The sequence below is a fragment of the Orbicella franksi genome, chromosome 3, assembly GCF_964199315.1.
Source record: "Orbicella franksi chromosome 3, jaOrbFran1.1, whole genome shotgun sequence".
NCBI classification, from domain to species: domain Eukaryota; kingdom Metazoa; phylum Cnidaria; class Anthozoa; order Scleractinia; family Merulinidae; genus Orbicella; species Orbicella franksi.
Window position 1 is genome coordinate 19,663,738 of NC_138147.1, and position 26,320 is coordinate 19,690,057.

Below are 26,320 nucleotides of genomic sequence, written 5' to 3' on the forward strand. Positions count from 1 at the left end.
GTGCGGAAAGTGAAGTCTGCAAATTTGATTGAAGTCTGTAAATTATTAAAAAAGGAATAAAGTTTTGTTGTTTTTTTTGTTGTTGTTGTTCTTGTTGTTTTGAAGGTTGATAGACTATATAATTTCGGGCTTTGTAATGTAATTTCAATATACCAATGGAATACATTTTAACTCCAGACATTTGCAATGACATTTTTACATAACTATTGAGTGAGCACTTATTTATATTTACCTCATAGAAAAAAAGGAAGGAAGCGTGGAACTTCATTTGGAAACTCTGGTGAAGTTTTTCTTTTTCTTGTTTCACTTTTATCATCAGAGATCTGGCTGTTCATATAAAGCCTAACGCATGCGATTGTCTATACAGTTTCTAATCAAATTAATCTCGCTTCTAACATCAGGCGCTGTATACATTTGAGACTCCTATTGGTTTCTGGCTTGGACAGTGAACGCTTTTGTCATTGAAATTTTCGGCAAATTTCGCCCGAGATTTTTACCTCAAATATTCAGAACCTCCGTAATCACGCATGGCTTCCGGTACTACTATTGTACAGATACCACTGGCACGTAACACGCGACATTTTGGCGGGTCTCATATCCAATGGTGCATATCGTAACAAGCCCGCCGCAACGTATGGCTAGAAAGCGAGGACAGATTGCTGCTGGCGTGGATTTTAACAAAACATGAAGGCGTTTCACGACTTGATTGTTTGCCTCTGGATACTTGCACTCGCCTTGCAAGATCTTAGCACGCGCAAGACTTTCACACAAGGTAGGTTTATGATAAACATTGTGTACAGAACAGCAAGACATGATTGCATATTGTAAACCGTGTAGGTGACAAACTCTGACACTTGATGAAACCTCGACTAAACTACACCACAGTGTATAAAAAGAGCTGTCCTTGGCAACCGAGCTATTTTGAAACAATTCACAAATCCGCTGCATTCGAGTCAACTTCAGATAGTTTTCAGAGTTTAAGCAACAGTCACCGACGTCAGTTTGACCCAATTGTTTGAGAAACTTTTTAATAATTTGACCTCACAGTGTTTAAGCTACGTTTTGAATCTTGATCACTCGATTTGTTGATCTCTGCATTTATATTTCGTCTCTGTTTCAAGTTAAGCAAGAATCAAACGCGCTTTTATTCTATAAATCAGAAGTGAACTAACGATGAAATGAACCATTATTAGAATCGCTCGAATATTAAAGTTAAAGACAGAGCACTCTTTAAACATATCTTTCTTTTGACGTTTGTTGTTGTACAATAAATGTCAAGAGACAGAATTTTCTCTCGTACTTAAAAAATGTTTCGTGATTGAATTCGTGTGAAACACAAAGGTCCAAAACGTTTCGTTGTGATTTTACTTCTAAACATGCCACATTAATGCAAATCAAGATCACCAAGTCATATGCCATATCTTTTTATAAATTTAGCATATTTTTGAATAATGTTCAGTTGGCCCTCCAAAAGCATTGTACGGCTGTATGTTCGCTATAAGTGTGAAAATAGTCACACAAGGTTATCCCGTATACTTAAGAATCCTGTTGTTTTGGACTTTTTCGTCAACTTCGACCTCGACTTGAATTTACTGTGAGTAACCTGTTCTTTTCTTGCGTGACTTTGATTTTTCTGTCACGCCATATAAGTCACAAATGACTGGAAATCAGGGAGAAAGAAAGCTTGTCTCAGACCGCCTTAACGTTACGATTTGAGGCAAAAGTCGACATCGGTAACGACGCAAGGTCTATGTTATTACACAAACATGTTATTGTATAAACAATGACGAAATACATGCAGAGACACGTATCAGAATTTGTGGTTCAAGTTGAAAATATCCAGAAAGCATGGAAGAAGGAGAACCGTCTAGATCTGTGGCACCCATGTGACAACTTTTTGTCAATAACTGGAAAACAGAGGCAAAGTAAGCTAGTCTCAGACAACCTCAACGTCTGATTTTCGGGCAGAAGTTCCCATCAATACCATTAATATTTCCTGATCGTTATGAACAACCAGAAAATCCATGCGGACACTCATTATATCATTAGTCAACTTGAAATACCCAGAAAACAAGAAAGTAGAAGAAAAGTCTGGCGCCATTTTCGAAGTTGAATACGGTACACAGTTATTTTACGAGAATCTAATGTCAATTTCCAAAGGAAGAAAACAACTTTATTTCTGATCGTCAATTATTCACTACCTGTTATATATTTCGCATACACTCAGTAAAAGAAAGAGTAAGGTGAGATGAAATTTTGTTCAAAGGATCACACTGAAGCATTCCAATTACTTTCGATTCCCTGATCAGTGAAAAAACGCAGTCATCACCATGTTGTTGTCAACAGAATTCAGTCAACACCCATCAAGTCATGATTCGTAGGCCAATTTTCCCGGAAGCCGCATTTAATATTGCTTTAATTGTTTAAAGTGGTCTTGATTAACTTGATTGAAAGATTTTCCTTGCTCGGCTGTACTTCACGAAACCACTTCAGGACCACTTAAATTCCAAAGGTGTTTTTTCTCTCTTAACTTGATGAAAAGGTGTCCTGCAAAAGTGCCTTCAGGTCTTCGAGACGAATAACGTCACGTTACTTGCATAATTAGAACTTTTGTAGCTTTAATCTGCTGTTTCAATGCAAATCCAAGCCAGTCAAACATTTGATGTTCTTGTACAGGTCTTCTTGGAGGTGTGGGATGTCCTGTTATGACTTGCAAATCGATTTCGGGCATGAAAGCGGAGAAATAAAGAGCCATGTTTAAAAAAATTTTCAGTTGCTCTCCTGACATACGAAACCAGTCGATGGCGCTGCGCAATATCTTTTCAGAACACGATAAAACGATATACATCTACCATGCATTAGCCATTTTACCCTGTTTTCTGAAGGCTCAATGTTGAATGCTTGTGATCAATTAGAAACAAGCCGCTGGCTTTTACTGAAAGATGCCTTTCGTCAGAATAGAGAATGTCTGTTGCACGATAATCAGTGAACTAAATAACCCTAGCATTTCACATTTTAAACCTTGCGTTTTTACTGAAGTCACCGACGTCTACCAGTGTTTTTAGTACAGTTAGTCGTAGGATTATACAGTGGTATAATTTAATGCTAATCTCCTTATTTTCAGTTATTGTATTTAACGTTTCTGTGCGTGTTTTCTTTAGTTAGCTACCGACTATTTGATTGACGGTAGCGTAAAACGCATTTGTCGGTTGAGCTTTGAATTTTAGAGTCCGCATGTTATAGAAAGGCGCAGTAATACAACGCGTGGCGACAATCTAACATGTCATGGAGACCATCGGCCATCTTGTTTTGTCCAAATCACATATTTTCTTCCCGTTCTTTGAGCGATTTTCAGTTTGGAGCGAGAAAGTAAAAAAGGTTCCCAATCGCTATGAAAATAGGAATTTTTTCTGTCTTCTGATTTAGGAAAAAGGAGAACAAAATTGACTTATCAAGTTGATGGACGAGGTTTTCTCAAGATCATCTTACTAACTCTTCAACTACATGTTCCAGTCTTTTCTTAAACTTATTTTCTCTTTTGGCAGGACGACAATGCGAAGACGTGCTTCCTGACTGTGCATATCACTTCAATATGAAAGACTGCGACAAATACAGTAGTGTTACCAGAAAATATTGCCTCAAGACATGCAGCTACTGTGAGTAAATAACTCGGACATCTTCCCTACATCTATGTTCTTTAGTTATTATGTTGAAATTTTAATTTATCAATTAATTGGTTAATCAAACTATTAATTTAGAAATCATGTCATTTAACTCATCTTATAACTCCAATTCATAGCTTTTGATTTTTTGTATACTTTATTTTAGTTAATTCAAACCACAATATAACAATATTCAGGGTTTTATTTACTACTGTATTTTAGTTTTTCCAAGCTACAAGGTGATATTTCAAACCTATCGACTACTAATTGCGAGTGGACGCATTTCAAAAGAACTGTGTTCCATAAAATAATACTCAATCATTTTATTTGTTTTTACTATATTGTAGTTAGTTTTTACACTTAACTCCCAGATTTTTGAGGAACAAAAGAACTTGATTGGGTAATCACAATAATATTATCACTAGAGTAGCTAGTAGTTTACATTGTGACTCGTGTAAAAGATATATCAAATAAACTGAACCTTCATAATAATCCCAACCGTCAGTGGGTGACTATGATCTAAGACATGTAAGGGACGACATAAGAAAAAAACCGCATTTTTGATTTACTCTGTTCACTTGTTTCGTTTTTTGTTTTTTTTTTTGTTTTTTTTTTCACAGGTCCAACAGCGCCTTCAACAACATTGTCACGTGAGTTTCAAATAAGTAAATAACAAATCAATAAATAAGTACTGAGGCGAGTAGGTAGGTAGTTATGCAAGTAGGTAGTAGGTAGGTATGTAAGACGGAGGGTAATAGGAAGGTGTGCAAGCAGGCAGACATACACATTGACACTGGGCATGAGCCAAGCGCGTTGAAAGGTAGGGCTTCCTGGTAGTGATTGCTTGTCAGCTGCACATGACTACGATTTCGTACAAGTGAAGCAACAAGGGGAATTACTACTCTTCTACATGGACTGCTAGATATCCAAACAATTTTCCAAATTCTCAATTGGGAAATAATAAAACACCACGAGTAATGTGTGTTTTCTGTTTTATAAAATGTATTTTTTGAAAAATTAAAAAAGGCTCTATCTACGAAACAACGTTCACTTCATGAAGCCTGCACAGGTTTTTCTTCAGGTTGCTATAAGCTTCTTTTCTTCACATGACCTAAGCAGTGACTAGCTTTTCTTGTTGTGTATATTACAGCATGTAAAGACATCTTGCCAGACTGTGCAGTGTATATCAAGTCTCCGTCCCAGTGTCATGGCGCTCAAGAGTTCTTTACCAAGTACTGCCCAAGTACATGTGGCTACTGTGGTAATTATCACTGTCATTTGGTATTTTAAATAGCATTATTTGATACTATGTCTTTCGAAAATTTACATTCCCCGCCATCCGCTTTTTCTCCTTCTCAAAAAGGATAGGTTTGTTTAAACCAGTTGCGCAACAGCATTTATTAGCCGGTGAGATGACTTTTTTCGTGATATCAAGAATAGTCCAGGGCGAGGGAAGTGTTGTTCGCGAGGCCAAAGACTGAAACTGATAACGCTTGTCGAGATGCGGGAGAAATGAAAAAAACTCTGGCTGTGTTTCTGCGCTAGACAACTGACAAAATAGCCTGAGTAAGTACTTACGAAACGAATGAATAGTGCTTTTAGCACGCTCTGACTGGCCCCTTACACTCTGGATGTCCTTTGCTATTCACCTCCGAACAAAGCAAAATGGCTTCCCTGTTTACATTGGTAACAAAAGCTGACTTTTCCAGAAATGAGACCACATGACTTCGTTGGGTTATCAGAAGGGTGAAGAAGTGTTAACAAGTAGTTGTTCTAATAGTGCCATTCATGGGAATGATGAAAATCTGCCGGGGAGGGAGATTATCGAGTTACCCAAATAGCCTCAAAACTCATTTCCTGCCTAAGTCCTGGTTGCAGCAGCCTCGTTAGAAACTCATTAAATCCATGCAAGGAGTTTGACTCAAGCCTGCAAATAATTCGTGTTTGTATTCAACTTGATCAACTATGATCACACAGAAATTACCAATTATGCAATTTTTAACCCATTCTGATTGATAACTTCCCACAGCATGTGATGATATTCTAGAGGACTGCTCGTCATACGTCAGTGATCCAAATCAATGTCAATCCTCTCCATTTTTCACCAAGTACTGTAAAAGGACTTGTAATATCTGCGGTACGTGTACTTACATTCTTGTATCTTTTACCTAGTTTTCTTTATTTGCTCCTTTCCTTAAATTCTTTCTTCCTTTGGCGTTGCATAGTACTACTAATGTCTTCATAGTTCGTTATCAACCGAGGAAATGAGATCTTTCTTTAAAAATTAAAAAAGCACTTTTTCATGAAAGTTACGTTTTATCCACCTTTGAGGAATGTCAAGTTGGTTTGGAAGCGAAGTTTGCAAATTTAACTTAAATACTTTAGTATAGTGCTGGTAGGTTTATTGTAATGGTTTCTAGTGCCATGGGTTCTGTCTTTTTTAACAGAGACATCCACAGTGTCAACACCAGTGACGTCTGCTATGATTCAGCCCTCCCCATCAACTCCAACCCCGCTAAAACCACCACCTCCATCGACAGAAGCTTTATCAAGTCAGTCCTCTTTAACAGATTCTTCTTTAACCAAGTTTTCATCGACAGAATCTCCTTTAACTAAGTCTTCATCAACAGACCCTTCTTTAGCTGAGTCTTCATCAACGCAGGAGTCTCAATCGCAGATGTCTCAATCAACCGAGTCTCCACTATCTCCGTCATCTCCTTCGCCTTCACTGACCAACACACCTTCAACTACCGAAACCACTATTCAACCAGGTCCTTTAGGTACTTAATTAATTAATTAATCAATCAATCAATTAATCAAAAAAGGCGCTAACTGCGTTTATGTCTTAGCAACTGAATAAGCGATCCGACCGACTGATAAAAGAGTTTAGGTAATAGTGAAACACCGTTAACATAGTCCCTTTTGGACCATAAAATTTTTGTCCTGTTAAACAGGTGTCCATAAATGAGTTCTTAAAACAAGAAAAAAACTGACGAGGCTGTTTTCTTTGAGACATAAGGTGGCTGTTATAACTACGTGATTGTAAGGTGTGATGTTGTATGGTGGCACTCCACTAAAGTTCTATTGTAACAATCTACTTCTTTAGTAAATATTGCTCTTTGCAAGCATGGGTTTTTTTTAACAATTTGTGATGTGGACTTTTTCAGGTTGTGCGGACATTCTTCCGGACTGTGCGTCAATGGTTGCAAATGACAAAGATTCCTGCAAAACCCGTGAGATGGAGGAAAACTGCCCCAAGTCGTGCAGTTTATGTGGTAAGAGTGGAAATGCTAAAACAAAATGGTTATCTTAATGCTGTCATGTTTCAGTGACAGATTCAGCAGCAGTAGCCTGGAGGTTATGAAATGCCATACTCCCTGCTTGTAAGTATAGACAGGGCCGTAACTAACAACAGGCAAATAAACCGAGGCACTTGCCCCGGTCATTGTTTTTTGTTTTTGTTGTTTATAGTCATCAAGACCACCCTAAATACTTAGGAAGAGAATCTAACCATGATCATTGCCTCAGTCATATTTTTTAATGGACATTGCCTCAGTCGCGGCGTCAGCGGATTGCAATTAGCGATATTTGGACAGGCCTTTTAAATATAATGAGTAGTTTAATTGCCCGAGCTCTCATGCGATTACTCATTTATCACATGAATGAGACAGTTACGAACGCAAGCGTGTTTATTTTAACTGCAGTGCAAATGAAAACTTAACGATATATTGGTCTGCTCTCGGTCAATCCCAATGAACTAGTTTGCTCAGCAATACAGTAAAAGATAAAATACCCCAAATTTCACGGGAAAAAAACGATGAACTACCAAGTACCCGTGACTTGATTTCGTTCTGGCCGGTTTCCCGTACATTGTTGACCCTTCCCATCACGCCGTAGTACCTAACATCGCATAATGAGTTTGTTTGTTTTTTCTATCACAAATTAACTATATCTTAGTAACTGAAGTGCTCACTTCAGATAATTCCTAATTGAAAAGTAATTTATTTAAGTATTGTTTATTTATCAGGTGTCGATCCACAGTGCGAAGATAAATTGCCAGAGGATTGTGCCTCTGTTATCGCCAGAGACAAAGAATACTGCAAAACTAACCCAGAATATATGAAGGAGAACTGTGCAAGAACTTGTCAATACTGCGGTATGGTTGATATGTAGTAACCACAAAGATCTATACTTTCTATCTGTAGACAGTTAGAAATTTGAAGTGTGATTACGTCTAGCTTGTGGTTGGCTGATATAATTCCGTTGGTTAAGTTTTTCAAGTCATTACAGTCATCCCGTCCTCGAGAACTGACTGAGTTCGCCGTTTTTTTGCACAAACTTTGTTTGCTTCATACCTATGCAACGACCACATCAAAATCTATCAGAACATCGGGAATTTTCTCGCCATTAGACGCAATTTTACATTCCATGTCACAGCACTTTGATTCTAAAATTTGAAATTAAACGTCATTTTAATTTTCACGTTAGTATACAGTTTATTTATGAGACACCGAACTGTTTCATTTACAGGTTGTCATGATCTTTTGCTCCTGTGCGCTTCACTTGTAGCAAATAACAAAGATTACTGCACTACTAATCCAGTGTTTATGAAAACAAACTGCCCCAAGTCCTGTGATCTCTGCTACAGTAAGTAGACAGCATCATATCTGATACATTATTGTAAGATTGAGGTCTGAGAGGTCGGTAAAATGAAAGTGGATTTCGCTGTTGTATCAAGGCTTCAGGGCTTTAAATATGCTTTGCACAGTAAACCGTAAAAAAAATACCAATACCTAAAACATGATTTTGTGTAAAAAAATTTCGGTAAATTTCATTCAAATTATAGACAGTGCTCTGTCTTTCAAAACATTCATGATATAGCTAATGTTCTTATACTTACTCAGTTACTCTCCCAAAATAATTTTCCGACATGCGTCTGTCAGTGGACTACAGTTCAAATCAAATTTAACTTACCGGTAATCAAGGAACGGTGAAATAGCATGTCCCATGACAACTGTTAGAATATTCGCATACACTTAAGCAATTTCGCAGTGCAACATTTCTCGAAACATCTCTATATAAATGTGACTAATAAATCGTTGCAACACGGACTCCGTTGTGTCGGCAACCTTACTAGAGCCTGCTGAAACCAGTTTGAGAGAATTCAACCCGGCAGATGTGCTGCAGTTGAAACAGAAACCAAAGCTACTGAGACTGACTGAATGTAGAGAAATGACTAAAAGTCAGTGTTGATTTTCGGTTTTAGATGATGGTGATGGCGACGTTAAGCCACCAGCGACTTCTAATGGTAAGAATTTGTGAGTAAATTCTTTGTTAACTTACTCCAAGTTATGAGTGTGCGACACCTCCCAACCACCAAACAACTTGATCTGTGCCTAACCTCAAATAATGAATTTCTTCAATGTCTAATCTACTGTATGTAAACATCGTCTTCCGCTGAAGCCGACAAGAGACTCTTTACTTGTTTACTCAGACGCATTTCTCTATCAGGTGTCGTAGTTGATTTCAGTTTATTGTTTTGTCCATAGATTGTGTCGATAAGAGGAAGAGATGCCAAACGTTTGCTAGCATAAAGAACTACTGCACTTATCAGTCCGCATTTATGAGAAGACACTGTCCAAAATCATGCCAGTTCTGCGAGAAGGTAAGACATCTTTACGACATCTCCCCGAGAAATGTCTAAAATTTTATGTCAATCACATTTAGTACATGATTGAGTTATGAGACATGAATGCTTGTATTTGTTTGTGGGTTCAGTTACAATCTGCCAGAGCTGTATCACGTACAAGTTATCACCCTCCCCTTTCTCCCAGTCGGACCTTTGGCTAAAAACTCCTGTGTTGCTGTTCAGAAACTCTTCTTTCTTCATAATAGGTTGTATTATATTCTCTCCATTGCACAATTTTTACATTACTTAACTAGATAAAAATCATCATCACCATCATTTCGTTTCTGCGAAGACGGGGTACACAGATGAGACTACGGAATATATCAAACACAAGAGACCGTGTTATACCACATTGCAAAACACCGAGAAGAGAGTTGACGATACGACGCACAGAGTATTCTGGACGAGCTTCGAGGTGTTTGGAAATATTGTACAACATTTTCTCAAATGTTTTATATACGTTCTTAATCGAAACTAAAAGTAAGAAAAAATCTAAGCAAATTAAAATCAGACATTCAAATGCATTTGATGAAATTTGATGAATTATTAATAAGTTTGGGAAGCCACTTGCAATTCCGACTTTTCCTTCCTTTACACAACTAGACTCAGTGTTTTTTCAGGGCACAGAACTCAAACTGTCAGATCTCAAACTGCTCGAAACTATTTTCCATCTTGCTATAATTTTATTTTTTAATTGTTTCTTTATTTCTTAAAGATAACGAATATAATGCGATTGTGGCATCTAAAAGCCGAAACACTCATTTTTCTTCCAGTCGCAAAATGAATACTAAATATCATTAAAACGTCCTCTTGAATTTTTTGGTATGCAAAATCCTTTAAAAACGGCGGTCGGTAAAATTCTGCGTTCTGCGTGGCTGTTTAAACAAAACAGAGTCTGTACTATATGCGTACAAACTTTCAGACATAACAAGACTGTTTCGTCCAAACCTGATGTCATAGTCTGTTATCACATTTACACAACTGTGATAACAACAGATGTCTCTAAAGACAAAACAGTGCTTTAGATGTCATATATTTTCAACTGAGCAATGTGAATATTGATTTAAGAATCATTGTTGAGAGGATATCCAATCTTAAGAGCATTGCATTCAAGAATTGAAGAGGGTTCTCAAATCGATACTGTTGTCTACTCGTGAAAAATGTTTTGCCACGGGGCTTGTATTTCTCTTCTGCTTCTGCATTTCCTCGCCTTCAAAGCTTGTCATTCTTGTGCGAAGGTAAGTTGTTCTTTGGTTTTACGAATTTTATTTCAAATGTTGTTATCTTCTATTACACACGTTATTTACAGGTACCCGCTGACTGCTTCTCCGCCATTGTTAAAAGAAACTTTGTTTTGCCGAATAAAATGACTGGTGACGGGTCGACTTCTCAAAGCTATTAAAATAATTCACCAAGATAAATCACTTAACATTGTAACGGCAGTTTGACGATTTAAATTAGCAAGATTTTTGCCGTTATAGTTTTCATCGATTCCTCGTTAGTTCCAGAGTTCTCTTCAGATATATCAAACAGCTTCCAGAGCTTCGAATTTCTTTATAAAACAAGTCTTGTATGTGCTGTGTCTTTTGACGAACTTGTTCCTTGTGTTTAATGTCTCCCTTAAACTTACTCCGTAAGAAATTTGGTTTTCGAGAAGTTATATTTATAAAGGCACAAAAGAAAACGCGATTTAAGAGATTGGTGCTAACTTCATTTCCGCATTATCAAGCGATTGAGGACAATGTATAAAGAGATATATCCGCTCTCATTTCCTAAACACTCTGCGAAAACAGTTGTTGTGGCCTCCTTGTAAATTACCTCTAACTAACTAGCTTCAGACTTTTGGCGACAAAAGCATGTAATCTTAAACAATATGCAAACCCAACAACTTAGTTTGCATAACTAAGTTATTTTAAAAGCGTGGTATTAAAATGTTTAACTAACTAGCTCCATCTAGCGAAATCTGGGGGTTTTTTTTCGTTCTTCCCAGGAATACAATTTTGAAATTGAAACAGAATGGAACGGCAAACAAATCAACCACGCCCCTATCAAGTTCCAAATAAGTGCCCAGGACTCTCGTGTCGTACTCATTTCTGTCAGTGGACCATTCTTTGATGACCCAGGTCCTCCACCATGCGCGGTCGGGAGTGCTTGTGATGGATTGTGGGATTATGAGGGTATGTATACGTAGAGTAGCTTAGTCAACTGTTTGCTAGATGGAAGGTGTACCTAGAACGTTTTAGTAGAATTCCACCTGAACACTAATGCAAATGCTGCAATCTGATTGGCTGAGCCATTGCACACTATCAGCCATTATATAGTTCACCACTAAATTTTCTCCGATTCTTATTGATTTAAATTGATCACGTGGTGCAATAGTGTTCGTTCGCGGAGAGACACTATCAGCCCATAGTGCCCGTCCGCAGAGAATACCCGGATGGATAGTACTCGTTCATGAAAAATTTTCTGTAAACAAGCGGGTTTGTAGAAAATAAAGAATTGAAATTGTATTAAGTGGGGTTTTGTCGGTTTTCTTTTTCAAATTTTGCATCTGGCTGTCACGGCTTTCATCTAAAAATGTTGAAAATAATTCAATATGATTTTTGAACTTGCGCACGGAAGAAAATTTAGTGGTGAACAATAAAGACAACAAAGTGTTTATGTCTCGGAACTATCGGTCTGATAGTTACCCCTTGGAAATTTGATGTTCTTAAAACTAGTATATTTGCCCTCGAAGCTTCGCTTCTCGGGCAAATACTTGTTTTAAGAACATTAAATTTCCGCGGGGCAACTATCACCCGATAGTTCCTCGACAGAAACACTCTATTGTTTAATTACCGTGCAGTGGCTGGAAGTCGTCTTCGAAAAAGCGACGTTTTTTTCGTTTTCCAAAGTTTTGGAGGAATATTTTGATGCAAATGGCAAATTAAAATTCCTGAGATGACTAAAAGAAGGACATTTTACGGTTTCGAGACTTTAAAAACTTGGAATTACTGAAAAAATGATGCGCGCGTGCACACAGCTGCAAGTTCAAATGGCAATTCAATCCAAGCGATCTTTCTAGGCCACGAAGTTTAATAATACGTCGAGAAAAAACTAGAAACTGTTATTTCAAATAAATTTCAGTTAGAATTGTACTAAAAAAATTAGATTATTCGCTCTCGATTTCTATGAGGTGATGTTGATGAGGCCGAATCAACTATCACCTCATAGAAATCTCGAGCTCGTAATCTAATTGTTAAATATAACACCACATGAAAAATACGCTACACTAATAACACCATACTGATTCTTCAATTTCAGTTGCTGAGGTGTTTTTCCTTGGAAAGAAAGAGAAATACCTTGAGATTGAGTTAAGCCCGTAAGTGTGATATTTGTTGCTAGGAAGTTTCTACATTTTTGTTCACTTAGGAAACTGATTTTACACATTTGATTAAAATTCAAATACTACCGGCATATGGATTACTGCCAATCATTCTTCTTGCTTTGTCAGGCACGGACAGCATCTGCTGCTAATGTTAAATGGAATAAGAAAGCCTTTCAAGGTAAGTATGATTTCGAAGTAAATAAACTACTTTGCTAATTTGCTTGGACCAGAAATTGCATTGCATTGACACCACTCATCATGATAAAGCAGAGCTGAAATATCCTAAGTTTTTATTCGCAGGACAAACTGCCGATAGAGTACACGGCCACGATTGACCGAGCCAGTGGCTCATGGACTGGAACCGCTAAAATCCCCATCGACTACTTTCCGCCTGGAGTGCACAAAATCAATGCATATGCTATTCACGGATCAGGGATCACCAGAAGACATGAATCACTGTACCCCGCACCAGCTGATGCCAAAAATCCCGACTTGTGAGTTGCTTTATAAACGATTTCATATGATACCTTACTGAGCAAACTCGCCACCGCCTTTGAAACACACTCCGGTGCAATTCTCTCATGTAGTATGATAGTAGAAATACGACTTTTTGCCATTCTAGAACTATGATAAAAAAGATACAGAATATTCTTGATGGCATTAGGGCTGGGTTACAGAGGTATCTGTGCAAACAATTTCACCGCATTCATCCTATGTGGAGTCGCAATCGCATAAGACGAATTCCTTTGAACCACTTGGACTTAATTATGTCAACCCAGATTTCCGCCATTATGTTTTTGCGCATTCACGATATTGGGGAGAGTATTTCATTACTGATCAACCTTGCCGACCGTAGCTGTGTTTGGCAGCGTAAGGTTACGTTCTCAACGGCCAGTTCCCCAATGAGATGCACCTGCAGGGAATCATGGTAGTTGTATTCATCATCTTGGACTGGATAATTGTCTTGGTGAATACGACTACCATGATTCCCTGCAGACGGGATGGCCATTAAACTTTCCCGCGAGCTTTGACACTCTCGTGTTAGGAGAGGTGAAGGGGAGAGCAAGGTAAGCCAGCTAGAACAAAGCCCGGGGGGTACTCCCTTATATGGGCTACATAGGTAAGTGCGCCCAAAGGGTAGGGTTTTTCAGCCGTTTTGGTCATAAATAGGGTATCGATTTTGGCCATTTTAGTTATAAATAGGGCATGGTTTTAGCACTCTAGTCTTGAATTGGGTATGTTTCTTAGAAGAAGCTACCTTTTCATCTTTATGGATAAAACCGTCAACAAAAGCCCTTCATAACTTATGTTTGGAGCAACTGTATCAGCCGCAAAGGTCATAAATAGGCTATCAAATTTTTGGACAGGTCATAAATAGGGTAGCAAAAAACGCAGATTTTGGTCATAAATAGGGTAAGGGTTTTGGGAAGTGGGCCGCACACCACCACCCAACGTTTCTGGAAGTACCCTCCCCCGGGAACGAAGGCCTGTCATGTGACGTCTCTCTCCTTTATCTCTTTTTAGCCATCGTCTGGAACTTTTCAAGCCATTTGACTTTGAGGCAATGTTCACTCTGTCGTGGAGTAAACCAGTGTCGCTTTATTGGAAGAATATCGGAAGATTATTGAGAGCAAGATCAAGAGCTTAATTAATAACTCCTCGTGCTTTCAATAAAGTTGAAGCCCATAATAAATGAGCCTGAACTGTGCTGTCAAGAATAACAATGAGTTCAAAGAGACCACTGCTGTGTCTGTTACCGGCATAGCATAGTTACATTAATTAGTTAATTAATTTCCTTTTGTGTTTATTTCGAGGGCCATTAGTTTATCAGTTTTGTTACTGTCAAATGTTACCCGGCATAACTGCTTTGCATAGTCTTTTATTTCTATCTTGAACTCTCCGTTTATCTTAGCCCCTGTTGTTCAAAGGTGGGTAATGCAGTCTATCGGATAAAATCACCATCCAGCAGATAAATGTTATCAAACAGATTACTCTATTCGTTGGATAGTCATATATCCGGTAGACAGTGTTATCTATCCTTTGAGCATGCTGTCAAAATGTCCTGGTGTTTGTGGCATGAATTTGGACAAAAAAAAAAACTAGTTATTCCAAAGCTAAAATGACTTGCGCATCGAGCAACTCTTAGGCTTCTTTTGTGCTCTCCATCTTCCCGCGAGCATCATAACTCCATGATGCAACAACATGCTAACGCAAGAATCAATTGTTTATTGTTCACCAAAAACTCCCGTTACCTTTGGTTGAAATGTAAAAACGCTGTATAGCCCAAATTGAGTTGTGAAGTTGGAGCGAGTGTGGCATTGAAAGTACAAGAAGGGACCTCATAATTTGTTGTAAAAGTCAGGGCCGGGTTGTTCGAAAGGTGGATAACGCTATCCACTGGATAAATCACTATCCAGCAGATATCGCGGTTTGTCTTGTTAACACTTATCCACTGGATATCGATTTATCCGGTGGATAACGTTATCCACCTTTCGAACAACTGGGGCCAGCCCTTTTGTATGTAAATAAGAATGGGAGTACCGGTATATGAATGCTTCCAGATTCCATAACTGTTAAAGTCACACCCTTCTTACATGCCATTATATATTATACACGAAAGAGAATTCTCCTGTGCTTTGTATTACAGTCACGGCACTTCAAAATATACCATAAATATCATTTTCTCCTTAAAACTCTCCTAAACATTATTACATACTTAATATTATTATTATTATTCTAGTAATTTATATAGCTTGAATGATGCCTGCTAAACAAATCTGTTATTTTATCTGCGACGAGTAGCATTACATCACCACACAGCAGTTATTACTGTACTGTCTCTATTTTATCAGTAAATCAGTGCTTAGCAGATACTTGCCACACTGATACCATTGTCACACAAGACAGATGCCAACAGATGGTGGATCATAGTGTTGTCAAGAAAGCGGAGGAATTTAGGAATCTTTCAGTATCAAACAGGATACCAAGACCTTTGATGGCCACATAATTTATGGTATAGCTAATCCATGTACTGGCATACAGTACATTGCAGTCACAAAACCATAGCACTGAAGGTTTGACAAAGTTGCCTGTGGCCTAGGCAGCCATCTTGTGAGGCTTGGTCAGAACGTCTCACACTAATGTACTTGTCAGACCTCCGTCCCACATTCTCAGTATGTAATACATGAAGACCACAACCACATCACAGAACTGGAAACAGTCCTTGTAGTAAGACTAATCAACCAGTTCTGAGCATCTCAAAGACCCCATAGATAGCATACTGCACAAGGCACGGGTCACTGTTAAACAGGAAGGGTGCTGGAAACTGTCTTTGTGACAGCAGATGAAAAAAGCTTTGTAAAAAACTTCATGCCTGTTGTACCACCTGGAATATAACTGACAAAGTACCTTGAAGGAAAAAGAGAACAGGCTTCAGTTACTAGAATGCTAGTATGAATCTATAACACGTCAGTTTACCGAGCAGTTTCGCCTTTGAGCAGAACTGAATGTTGTGGTTCAATTTTACCCTTAGCACCATTTGGTATTCTCATAGGAATGAGAATTGATCAATTAAATAACATTGATTGTCACTGATTATCCATTTTACCAATTTCACATTTTCCAATAGTAATCAATCACTTTATTTCACTGACATCGGTTATTTGTTTAATGCGTTTACTTAAAAACACATCTATGGTCTCTCTTATTATGATGTACTTTAACAACAGCGATTAACCTTACTTAAAAAAACGTCTACAGAATACAGCAGAAATATAACAAGAAATTTTAACGTCAGAACAGTATCTGCGCTAAAGAGCCCCTGCTCCTTCTTCCTTGTGTCTAGGTGTGTGTGTTTTTCATTTTTCCTGTTCTGTTTTGCTGATTGACCCAGTTGTTTTAGAGAGGACCAATAGGAAAGCAGCAACTTTGATCCTTACTTGGTATAAAAAGATCACCAAATGACTATTCCAGTTGGAAAGAAAAGAGACCTTTTTACTTTTCCTGGAAAACACAGGGAAACGGAATTTTCTAAGACCTCTCTCTTCTCTTGAACAGCTTGGAAAATACCAAATCTAAAATTGTCATGTCTAAAACAGCTGCTGGAGAGATTCGTGAAGGGTCGCAACTGATAGTCCAGCTGAAGTCATGCAATCTTGACAATGACCTTCGCAGATAACTCAAAACAAGTACATCTGGTGACAGGAATGACAATGTCATCCCAATACCAATACAACTTCATTCTGTCCTGCACACAACACCGTTCACTATACAATGGAGCAAAGCGTAAATAATGATTTGGAGAAATCACCTCTCACCATCACAACCCAGACCACCTCGATACACTAACAAGAACAACATTTGTCACAACCCCCATCCATCAGTGTGTGACCTTAGAAAGACTTTCATAAATAACTGGGTTACAATACAAAACCAATTGCTGCTTAACACCATCTACACAAAACATTCAACAATATCATACAGATGTCCAAAGATGCACTCGTGAAAACCTAGTTAAAGGTTAAAATGTATTGCAATCACAATTTACGAGGGGAGTCTGCATCAATGAAGTGCATCAGTGACAATCAATGACATTTGACTGATTATGGATTGGTCATCAATTGAGCAATGCCAACATTGAACGTTGAACCACAGCACATATACAAATTTTCCCTCCTTCTGAAAGGATTACAGTGACTTTAAAGACAGGATACAAAACTTGCTTGTTACATTGGCTATTACATGTAAACATACAAATGTAGCAGTCTTCAAATTTATGTTCAGCAACAACGTAACTTTCATTACCTAGTAACATAGGCACGCAATGTGTACAAAAGGCTATACATGTACATGTAGCTTTATAAGCCTCTGCACATATTCCATGCCCATGCTACGTAAGTAACAATTTTAGTTACATGAATGTGTAACCGTTGTACTCCATATTATATTCCAATATTTATAAATGCCTATTATGGAATGCCCAAGATACTCATTTATTCACCACTGAGACCCCTAATTTCACTGAGTGAAAAACAACTCACCATATTAAAGCAAGGATTTGTGCTACAGCAAAAACTGCTGTTAATACTGTGCTTTTTACCTGGAAGAAAATTTAAAAGTACGTTTGTTAAACTCCATATAGAATGAATGAAAGTTGAACATTCTAACTTAAAGAACTACTGGGTGAAGAACTTCAGCATTTGATTACAGAACTGGTTATCTTAAAAATTGTTTGCCACTTTTCAGATATCAGATATCTCATCTCTGGTTTCCAAAACGTAAAGTGACTAGGAGTATTTCAATCTATTCCCCCCTGGTTGGGATACAAGTAAATCACAGGGTTACCCCCAGCATTAACTTTGCTGATACCCAGTTATACATCTGAGGTGTCTTGCCCAAGAGAAGAACATAACAAAATATCTTTAGCTGGGGCTGGAGCCCCGCACAGGTAGATTCAGAGACCACCACACTAACCCTTAAGGCCACTACATTAACCACCTACATGTAAAAGCTGACAACTGTTTCACGATTAGTTAAAACACAATGTAATAATAGATGTCATATTCTAAATTTAGCTATGCTTACAATCATAGCCATGTAAAGTGTAGCAAACATTGATCCAAAGTAAGCAGCAGTGAAAGGAAGTCTTTCAAGTGAGCACAAATGTTTGACATGATTCACAGGACCCCAAAGTAATGAAAAACTGAAACAAAACAGAAAAGAGCATGCTGTGTTTACCAAAAATAAAACAGTACATCTACATGTATTGGCTAATTACAGTCACGTGACCATGCATGACACACTGTACATAGAATATAACATTGTAACCAAGATGTTGCTGTAAATGATTTATTAACAATTGAAAGTAAGTTTTGGTTTCAATGTTGAATCCCTATTTGATCGAAAGCAGACTACAGAACAAGCAACGTCTTTTCAAGTGAATATATGAAAGCTCATACATTTGAACTGCAGAGAATCAATTAACATGTTTATCAGACTGTCATTAGTTTTCTGTAACTGTTGTCTTGACTTGCTTATTCGTTCTCCATGTTATAGTGGCTAGCTTGATGGGCATACATAAAAACAATTTCAATTTCAAGGCAAACACATTGTACCATGCAAACACTGACAAACCGGTGCAACTTAAAGGAGCGCAGTCACAATGTTTTGTCTTTTTTTTTTTTTGACCACGTACAAAATCTCCTTTAAATGGAAGGAAACCTGAAAATAATAGTTTACTAAGATAGAAAAACAGCAAAGAGATAATAATAAACCATAAAGGAACAAGGATGGCCAAGGATGGCGAAGATTGACACGGATTGCAAACAACAAATTTGAAAAATTTAGGCTAAACTTTTCAAATTGTGCAAACTGTGACTGAGCCGCTTTAACTACTAGTGTTTATGGTTACTGTAACTGAAAAACATTTTGTTCAACTATTTTCTCCAATTGCTGATAAAGTTAACATTTTGCGTATGAGCACCATCCAAAATTATAATGAGTAACAGTCTGTACACAAGTGTCCCAAGTGCTCAGGCATTCTACCCACAACCCTGTAAATATTTTCAAAATGGCAAAACATTGCTCAAAAATCTCTCTTGTCACATGTTACTGCCTTGGAAGTCAATGGGCTCTGAATGTTAATGTTGTCTTGATTATTTTATCAAACTTGAAAATGTTGGAAAACTGGTAATAATTATTGTGAAGAACAGCTCCTGGAGAAAACCTGCCAGCCAACTGTTGCCCGTCTGTCACCCGAATGTCGGACGTCTGTTGGCCAAAGCACAGACCAACAGTCGACTGACGTCCGACTGACGTCAGACAGACCGCCAACAGTTGGTAAGATGTCAGTAAGGTGTTGGTAAGTTGTCAGTAATATGCACCACTTACCTCGTTCTTGTCCTTTAGTATTTAATGATAAATATTTTTATGCTGACCATCAATTGGTAGGCCAGTGACAAGATGTATTAATATAATTTATATTTGGGTTTGGGTATTATTTTGAAACTGTTTTGATTGGGTTTATTACTCTATTGCCATTTGTGTCTACTCTACAGCAAACTCTCTCTCTTAGAAAACTCCAGTAACCTGTCAGTGACCTGTCAGTGATCTGTCGGTAGCTTATCGGTAGCCTGTTGGTAACCTGTCGGCCAACAGTTTTTTTTGCTTTTTTTCAGGGAGCTCTTCTTCACAATTACCAAAAAACTATGAAGCAAAAATCATCTTATGCATTTAATTAATTCTTCCAATTTACATGTATGGCAAGAGGAGTGAAAGAATTGAATGACTTCTGTTGATACTGAGTTATAATACAAGTAATATACCACTATCACTATACCTTCCTATTGTAAACAGACTTCCCATTGTGTACAGGAGGACAAATTTCCTTGCCTTTAGTATCATGACAGGTGCAATAAAGCCAGCCTAGGGTAAACCACTAATGATGAGTGTTTATAACAAAAAAGGCAAACATTTCATTGCACATACTGAATTTCTTTTGATTATTGTAATTGCTCTTAAACTATAGAATTTGTAGAATAAATATCTTAAGTTTAACCTTCTAATACTCACCCACATCAATGGTACTTTTGATTCATATTTTATTTAAGACTGCTCAAACATTGTAGAAAGTAATTGCTACACAGGGTTCGACTTCAAGGAAAAAACCTTGGGGCTAGCTGGCCCCTAAGTTTCAGATTTAGTCCCCAGCAAAAGTATTTCTTATGGTAGAGAAGCAAGTTTAATGATAAACCTTGGAGTTGTGGCTAGTTATAACGTAAAACTGAACAGATTCAGTTTTTTTGCAAGATGTACCTTTTGAATTTTAATTTTGATTTTGCATGTACAGAGACTATTGCTGAATGATAAGGTTACATGTAGAAAAAACTTTATTAGGAGGAAGGAAAAAAAGGAAGCTTTAAAAGCCATCATCAATATTATCGTAAATAGAAATTCCAGTCATTAATCAAAGTCATGACACACACATGAAATATACATGGCATAAAAGAAAGCTTTTAAAAAGAAATAATACCGTGATAATTTCACACTTTTACTGCTAAGTAAATATCTTTTGCAGTGGAACCCCACCTTAAGATCACCCCATTATTACAGTCACCTTGTTATTACAGCCACCTTTTTTTGTCCCGGCAACATGCCCCTACATTTTCTTGTGAGAAAACCTCATTAATGTAGCCACCCCATTAATTTGGCCCATAGCCACATTCTGAAATCCCAACCTGTACAATTCTTTATAATTTCCCTCTGTTTATACTGCCACTTAAACCAGTTATGTTCTGACTGAAGTTTCAATTTTTTTTAAAATTATATCTGCATTCCAGATGCTTGTTAAGAACAGTCGTTTAGAAGTGCAATTTTGATATGTCATTCTATTAAGACGCCACTCAATTTTGACCAGTCAGGAAATTGGACCCAACCCCGTTAGTATGGCCCGTTGGTGACCATTTATGTATTAATAGGGTTCAACTGTTTTGTTCAAAAGATTTTGAGGTGATCTGTAATATAAGAAGTAATTTGACAGTCTAGTTAGATCAGTTTAAAATAATTTGAAGATCTTGCTTGGTAGAACGAGCCACACAATGTTAAGATGGTAACTATGCAAAGTTTGATCTGTTGTTTAAAAGACCTTTGCAGAGTTCTCCGTAGGCTCCGGCGACTGGCGAAATTCACCGTCTAGTTGTCCTTGGCGTGACGGCTACTCAAAGTAAATAAATTATGAATAATTTTTATTTGTAACAATGTGAGCCTATCCATCAATAAAATTAAGACCAAATACTATACATGTATGTCTAATTTTCTTTCAACGAATGCGTAGTGATTAAAAAATACCATTGTTATAGCTGTAGGATAAAAGAAATCTGAAATCATTCGGGCTGTGAGAATTGCCAACAAAAATGTGATGTGGGCACCGAGCCGTGACGGCAGTACTGAAATATTTGACAGCCAGGGTTAAAGGTCACTTGTTCCTCTGAAAATGAAGCGAAAAACCCAGCAATCGCTGCTCAGTGCCTGGGACAAATTGAAAAGAAATAGAGATGACACAAATGAAGGTAAGTTGTTTTCTTTCAAAAATATAAATAAAAATAAGTTCTTTAATCTCCAGTGAATGTATGCGTAATTTAATTAGTTCTTTAAAACAACAACATACAACCCAGTGTTTGGCTCACACATGGAGGATTTTCAAGAGCAAATAACTGCAATGTATTTGAAAAAAAAAATAATAAAAGAAGATTCTTTCAACAAAAGAAACAAACTTTGCAAGATCTTACACAATCTTTAAACTTGGAAGCCATAAGATGTTTGTGTAAAATTTGAGAGTGAGATAAAACTGGTGAGCTTGTCGAAGCAGGGAAGTATGAATTAATACATGCACTTTTTCAAGGCTTAACTGAAGGCTTTCATGCAGAAAGGGCGTATAGAGCATTTTGGGTCGATTTTTATTTTTTGCAGGATTGAGCTAATTTTTCGCAGACTGACTTGTTTGACATGAAAAGCATTGTTGCATAATTGTTTTTGTTGATTTGCGCTTCGTTTTCAAGAAATAATGTATGCAAAAAAAACTCAGTTTTCCAAGGGTATCTTTTGGAGATCTTTTGTTGAGCAAAAAAGACAAGAAACCTTTGTTTTGCTAAACGATGAAATCACCAAAGCGTGGTATTTGCTGCTAGTTTTATTATTCATAATTACGCAATTCTCTTACTGCTGCTTCATTAGCGCAAGCGAATAAGGCACTGAACGGGCCGGATTCGAGTTTGTTTTGCTGTGGCACCGGTTCAATACGAGGTCAGTCGATTTTTTTTTTCCGTTCTATTTCTCTACTTCTTTCAAAAATCAAAACATGTATTTAAAAAAAACCATGCTGTCGAAGCTGCTAAAAGTAACTGTTTAAGTTTGCACCACGGCAAAATCCACCTTGAAACGATTCGCTCCAAAAGATGCCACTCAGAAAAACTGAGTTTTTTTGCATACGTTATTTCTCGAAAACAAAGCGCAAATCAATTAAAACAATTATGCGACAATGCTTTTCATGTCAAAACAAGTCAGTCTGCCAAAAATTAGCTCGATCCTGCAAAAAATAAAAATCAACCCAAAATGCTATATACGCCCTTTTTGCATGAAAGCCTTCAATAATATTATAAAGCGAAACTTTTCCGAAATATGTCAAGTTTAAGTTTGAATGTATTAATTTTATCACTTTTGAAATCATGAACGAACACCCAAATTCAAAAAGTCGATGATGGTCCGCACGCTTAATCAGAAGAAATTCTGAGTTTAAATCCACAGGAAACTTCACAAAGTATTACAGGCTTGCACTTGCAACAGTTACCAATGACAAGCTTCAGCAGATTCAATGAATTCCACCTTTAGCACTGTCAGTGTTAAAGCCACATAAAACTTGTCTTTTAACAAAATAAATGTCAAACCTCAATCTAGAATCTTTTTAGAACCCCAATTTCAAAATTTTCTGGAGAGGCTCCTGGACCCCTAATAATAGGCGGGCCCCCTCCTCCATGTCACCCTGATAAAACCACTCTACGTCTTTTTACTGGCATTGTCCACCGCCTACTCAAAGTTATTCTCCCTCTACTTCAAACTTTCGGGAGAACCCTGCCTTTGGTTGTTGACGTATTGACTGTTTAACATAGTCTAAAGATAAAAACAACTTTCTTTCATTTTCACATTTGCCAACCATCTGTTGCCCAACTGGCAGTAACTTGTCAGTTAAGCCAGTCAGTAACCTGATGGCCAACAGTCAGCTGATAGACTGATTCAAGAGCCTATTAATATGTTTAAAACTTACCATTACAAAACAGAAAATTCCCAACAAGAGGAAAAGAAAGAATCCCATGATTCTCTGAGTTTGAGACTGCAAAAAAATAAACGAAATAATGAAATAAGTCAAATTAAATAAAGTTGTACATACAAGTATCACCAACATAGAAGATCAAATTTACGTGCTTTGGGGTATGAGTGTGTACAGTGTTTCAGCCAGAAAATTTTACTTGAGGGTCTAAGTGGCCTCTGAAGACCTTTTTTAGGGGGCAATTTCTCTAGGAAAGGGGCCAATAAATTGAAAGCTACAGAAGGAAAAAATGCATCAGGGTACCAAGGAAAATAAAGCAGTTTATTAGGATCTGTGATAAAATTTAATAAGTGCTTTTTGAAGTGTTTCAACTCAATAAAGTTTCTTTTGAATCAGATACTAGTATAAAGGATCCGTACATTACCAGAGAACAGTCCTTAGGTATACATGACATAGTCAATGATCAAGGGTTTGCATTGCATTATGGGGCAATTTCAAACATGGCCAGCCATTTGGAAGTTTTTGGTCGCCAAGGATGAAATTTTAGTTGCATTGGCGACCGTATCGGTCACAATTTCGAGCCCTGGGATGGCTTTTAAAATACTATGCCTGTGTTAAGCCTGAGCTCTTGTAAAAGGAAAGGGCCAAACTGACCCTTTTCTAGTTTTTCTGGGAGCCATCTCTGATTGCAGCGCGGGATTCCCGTAATGGCACACTCTGGCGAAAACACTGGTGTATATCCAGAAGTAGTCACTTGATACATGTACATTGTACATTGTACATTGTACATTGTATAAATCATATCAAAAATCAACAGCTACAATCAATATCAGTCAAAATCAATCATCAGTTGATAGCAGTTGAACTAACAGAAAAATTTTTTTGCCATTCATTGTAACCACATATTAATAAATGGCATAAAGGAGGGATCATCCCTCCATGATCGCATTACAGAAGAATTTCCATTGCGTGACCAAAGCCTAACCTATCTCCCCAGTGGTAAACCCTAAACTGGAATAGACAAGTCAGTAAAAGGGCAAAGCCTAACTTTAAATGGCACTACAAGCTGAAACCTGCAGAAAGCATTATGCTAGAGTGTGGACAGTTGTGACTTGCTCAAGCCTACTATATCCACTAATTAAATTCAAGCCCCAGAGAGAGCTATAGGGTTGAGAATGAGCTTTTACAGCAGTCTTACAAAGTACCCTTCAAGTTTAAATACTTAAATTTAAAAGTTATGTGTGAGACCAGGGACAGATCTAAGGGTAGGGTGCAGGGGGTACGCACCCCCCCCCCCGAGATTAAGCCTTCTTCATACACGCTTTTAAATTTTGTTTGCCTCGTCATCCTACGTGGTGCACCCCTCCTTAGAAAGGTCCTGGATCTGCCCCTGGAGACTCGCATAATTGCTAAAAAACAAGTCTGCGAGAACCATAAAATTTGACTAAAATCTTGTGAGATCCAGAGTTTTTGAAGGACAATTCACCACCCCTAGCATTTCAATTCAATTCTTTACTTACACTATAAAGGGCATTTACATACATTTTATAAGGTAAAGTAATGAAAATAGTAAAAATTTAGAATATTAAGCCGTAATGAAATAAAATTCATATGTGAGTGCTGACCAAAGTGGCAAGTCAAGAGCTTTCTGGTAAATGGAAGCATAATAAATTAATTTAGCCAAGGGGAAAACTAGATCTGCATACACTACATTACAACATACATACACTACATTCACACTTACATAGCAACAAAATCAAGCAGCAAAAGTTTGATTATTCAGAATCTAACTTGTTAGTTATCATGTGCAAGAGAATAGAGGGAGAAACAACAGCCTCTCTTTCTATATGTTAACTGCAATAATAACAATTACTTTACTATTACAACCTTTTTCAAACAGTAGTATCAAGTTGAAACAGATCAGCACAGACTAACAATTAAATTCCATTCGATAAACGGCCTACCAATGATGGTAAAATTGGGTCCTTCTCTCCCTTTGCAAACCAATTTCCCCAACCATTTGCTGAGGAAGAATTAGAACTTTGACCATTTTGAATATTCCCGGAAGAAGACGAGCCGTTTTTCGATCTAGATCCAAAAGAAGCAAAATCCTTAAGAGCAGATATTTTCCCTTCCAAATCCATATCTTTCGACTATCTTTTCAATACTTTACTGTCTACTTGTCTACGAAAATCGCGGGCTCAAAAGGAAACTCGGTACAACTCACTTAACACCAGACTCCTCTCGTTGAATAAATCACAGTGAGTCATCTATAGCTATGAATAATTCTAGTTGGTCATTGCTATATATAACTTAACGAGGATTTTAAAATCTTTGATAATAAGTAGCCCCCATTTTTCTTTCAATAGATCATGTTCTATACCATTTTTCTACCTTCCAGAAAAAATGAAAACATTTAAAATTCTTTCTCCATGCATCATCAGATCGAAGTTTGCTCTTTTGAGCTCTTCATTTTAATGACTGTACGATGGTTTCAAATGCTTCTTTGAGAATTTGAGAATTGTTAACCCAACATACCCACTTGTGCAAAATATACTTGGATACTTGCCTCTCACGAATCACCTTCTGCGATAGGGACCTGAGAGAAATGTGAATGCTGAGATAACCTGCGCCAAATTTATCAAAGCAAGGTATTTTTCTACGCGCTCTCGCTACCATCTGACAACGTATTACCCATGGACTAATCAACTAATTCCAAGGGCTGCAAGGGACACTTCCGTACCGGAAGTTATTTCCCGCCATTAAAAATCAACTCGATATAT

The 26,320-nt window shown here is 37.5% G+C and overlaps 2 protein-coding genes across 2 annotated transcripts; one reads left to right on the plus strand and one right to left on the minus strand.

Annotated features, from left to right (window-relative positions):
• Positions 1-606: 606 nt before the first annotated feature.
• On the plus strand, positions 607-14,371 carry LOC145482595 (uncharacterized). The gene is made up of 16 exons (XM_081461198.1): positions 607-772; positions 3,546-3,656; positions 4,283-4,312; positions 4,813-4,923; positions 5,692-5,799; positions 6,110-6,442; positions 6,830-6,937; positions 7,690-7,818; positions 8,193-8,309; positions 8,929-8,970; positions 9,212-9,327; positions 11,342-11,528; positions 12,655-12,712; positions 12,845-12,896; positions 13,019-13,212; positions 14,243-14,371. The coding sequence occupies exons 1-16, from the start codon at positions 685-687 to the stop codon at positions 14,364-14,366; spliced, it is 1,908 nt and encodes a 635-aa protein (XP_081317324.1). The 5' UTR covers positions 607-684; the 3' UTR covers positions 14,367-14,371.
• A 1,575-nt stretch (positions 14,372-15,946) lies between these two features.
• On the minus strand, positions 15,947-25,770 carry LOC145482633 (uncharacterized). The gene is made up of 6 exons (XM_081461242.1): positions 25,502-25,770; positions 23,535-23,600; positions 20,055-20,140; positions 18,302-18,419; positions 17,758-17,816; positions 15,947-16,126 (listed from the first exon to the last, which is right to left on the minus strand). Exons 1-6 carry the CDS (start codon positions 25,679-25,681, stop codon positions 16,021-16,023), a joined length of 615 nt encoding a protein of 204 aa, XP_081317368.1. The 5' UTR covers positions 25,682-25,770; the 3' UTR covers positions 15,947-16,020.
• Between the last annotated feature and the right edge of the window lie 550 nt (positions 25,771-26,320).

Excerpts from the sequence above, each read along its gene's own strand:
- LOC145482595 (XM_081461198.1), top strand. The coding sequence starts at position 685 with ATGAAGGCGTTTCACGACTTGATTGTTTGCCTCTGGATACTTGCACTC. Across the intron at positions 5,800-6,109 it reads AAGGACTTGTAATATCTGCG|AGACATCCACAGTGTCAACA; the intron begins GTACGTGTACTT and ends CTTTTTTAACAG. Across the intron at positions 7,819-8,192 it reads AAGAACTTGTCAATACTGCG|GTTGTCATGATCTTTTGCTC; the intron begins GTATGGTTGATA and ends TTTCATTTACAG.
- LOC145482633 (XM_081461242.1), bottom strand. The coding sequence starts at position 25,681 with ATGGATTTGGAAGGGAAAATATCTGCTCTTAAGGATTTTGCTTCTTTT. Across the intron at positions 20,141-23,534 it reads GAATTTTCTGTTTTGTAATG|GCTGGCTTTATTGCACCTGT; the intron begins GTAAGTTTTAAA and ends GGTTTACCCTAG. Across the intron at positions 17,817-18,301 it reads CACTTTACATGGCTATGATT|GTAAAAAGCACAGTATTAAC; the intron begins GTAAGCATAGCT and ends ATTTTCTTCCAG.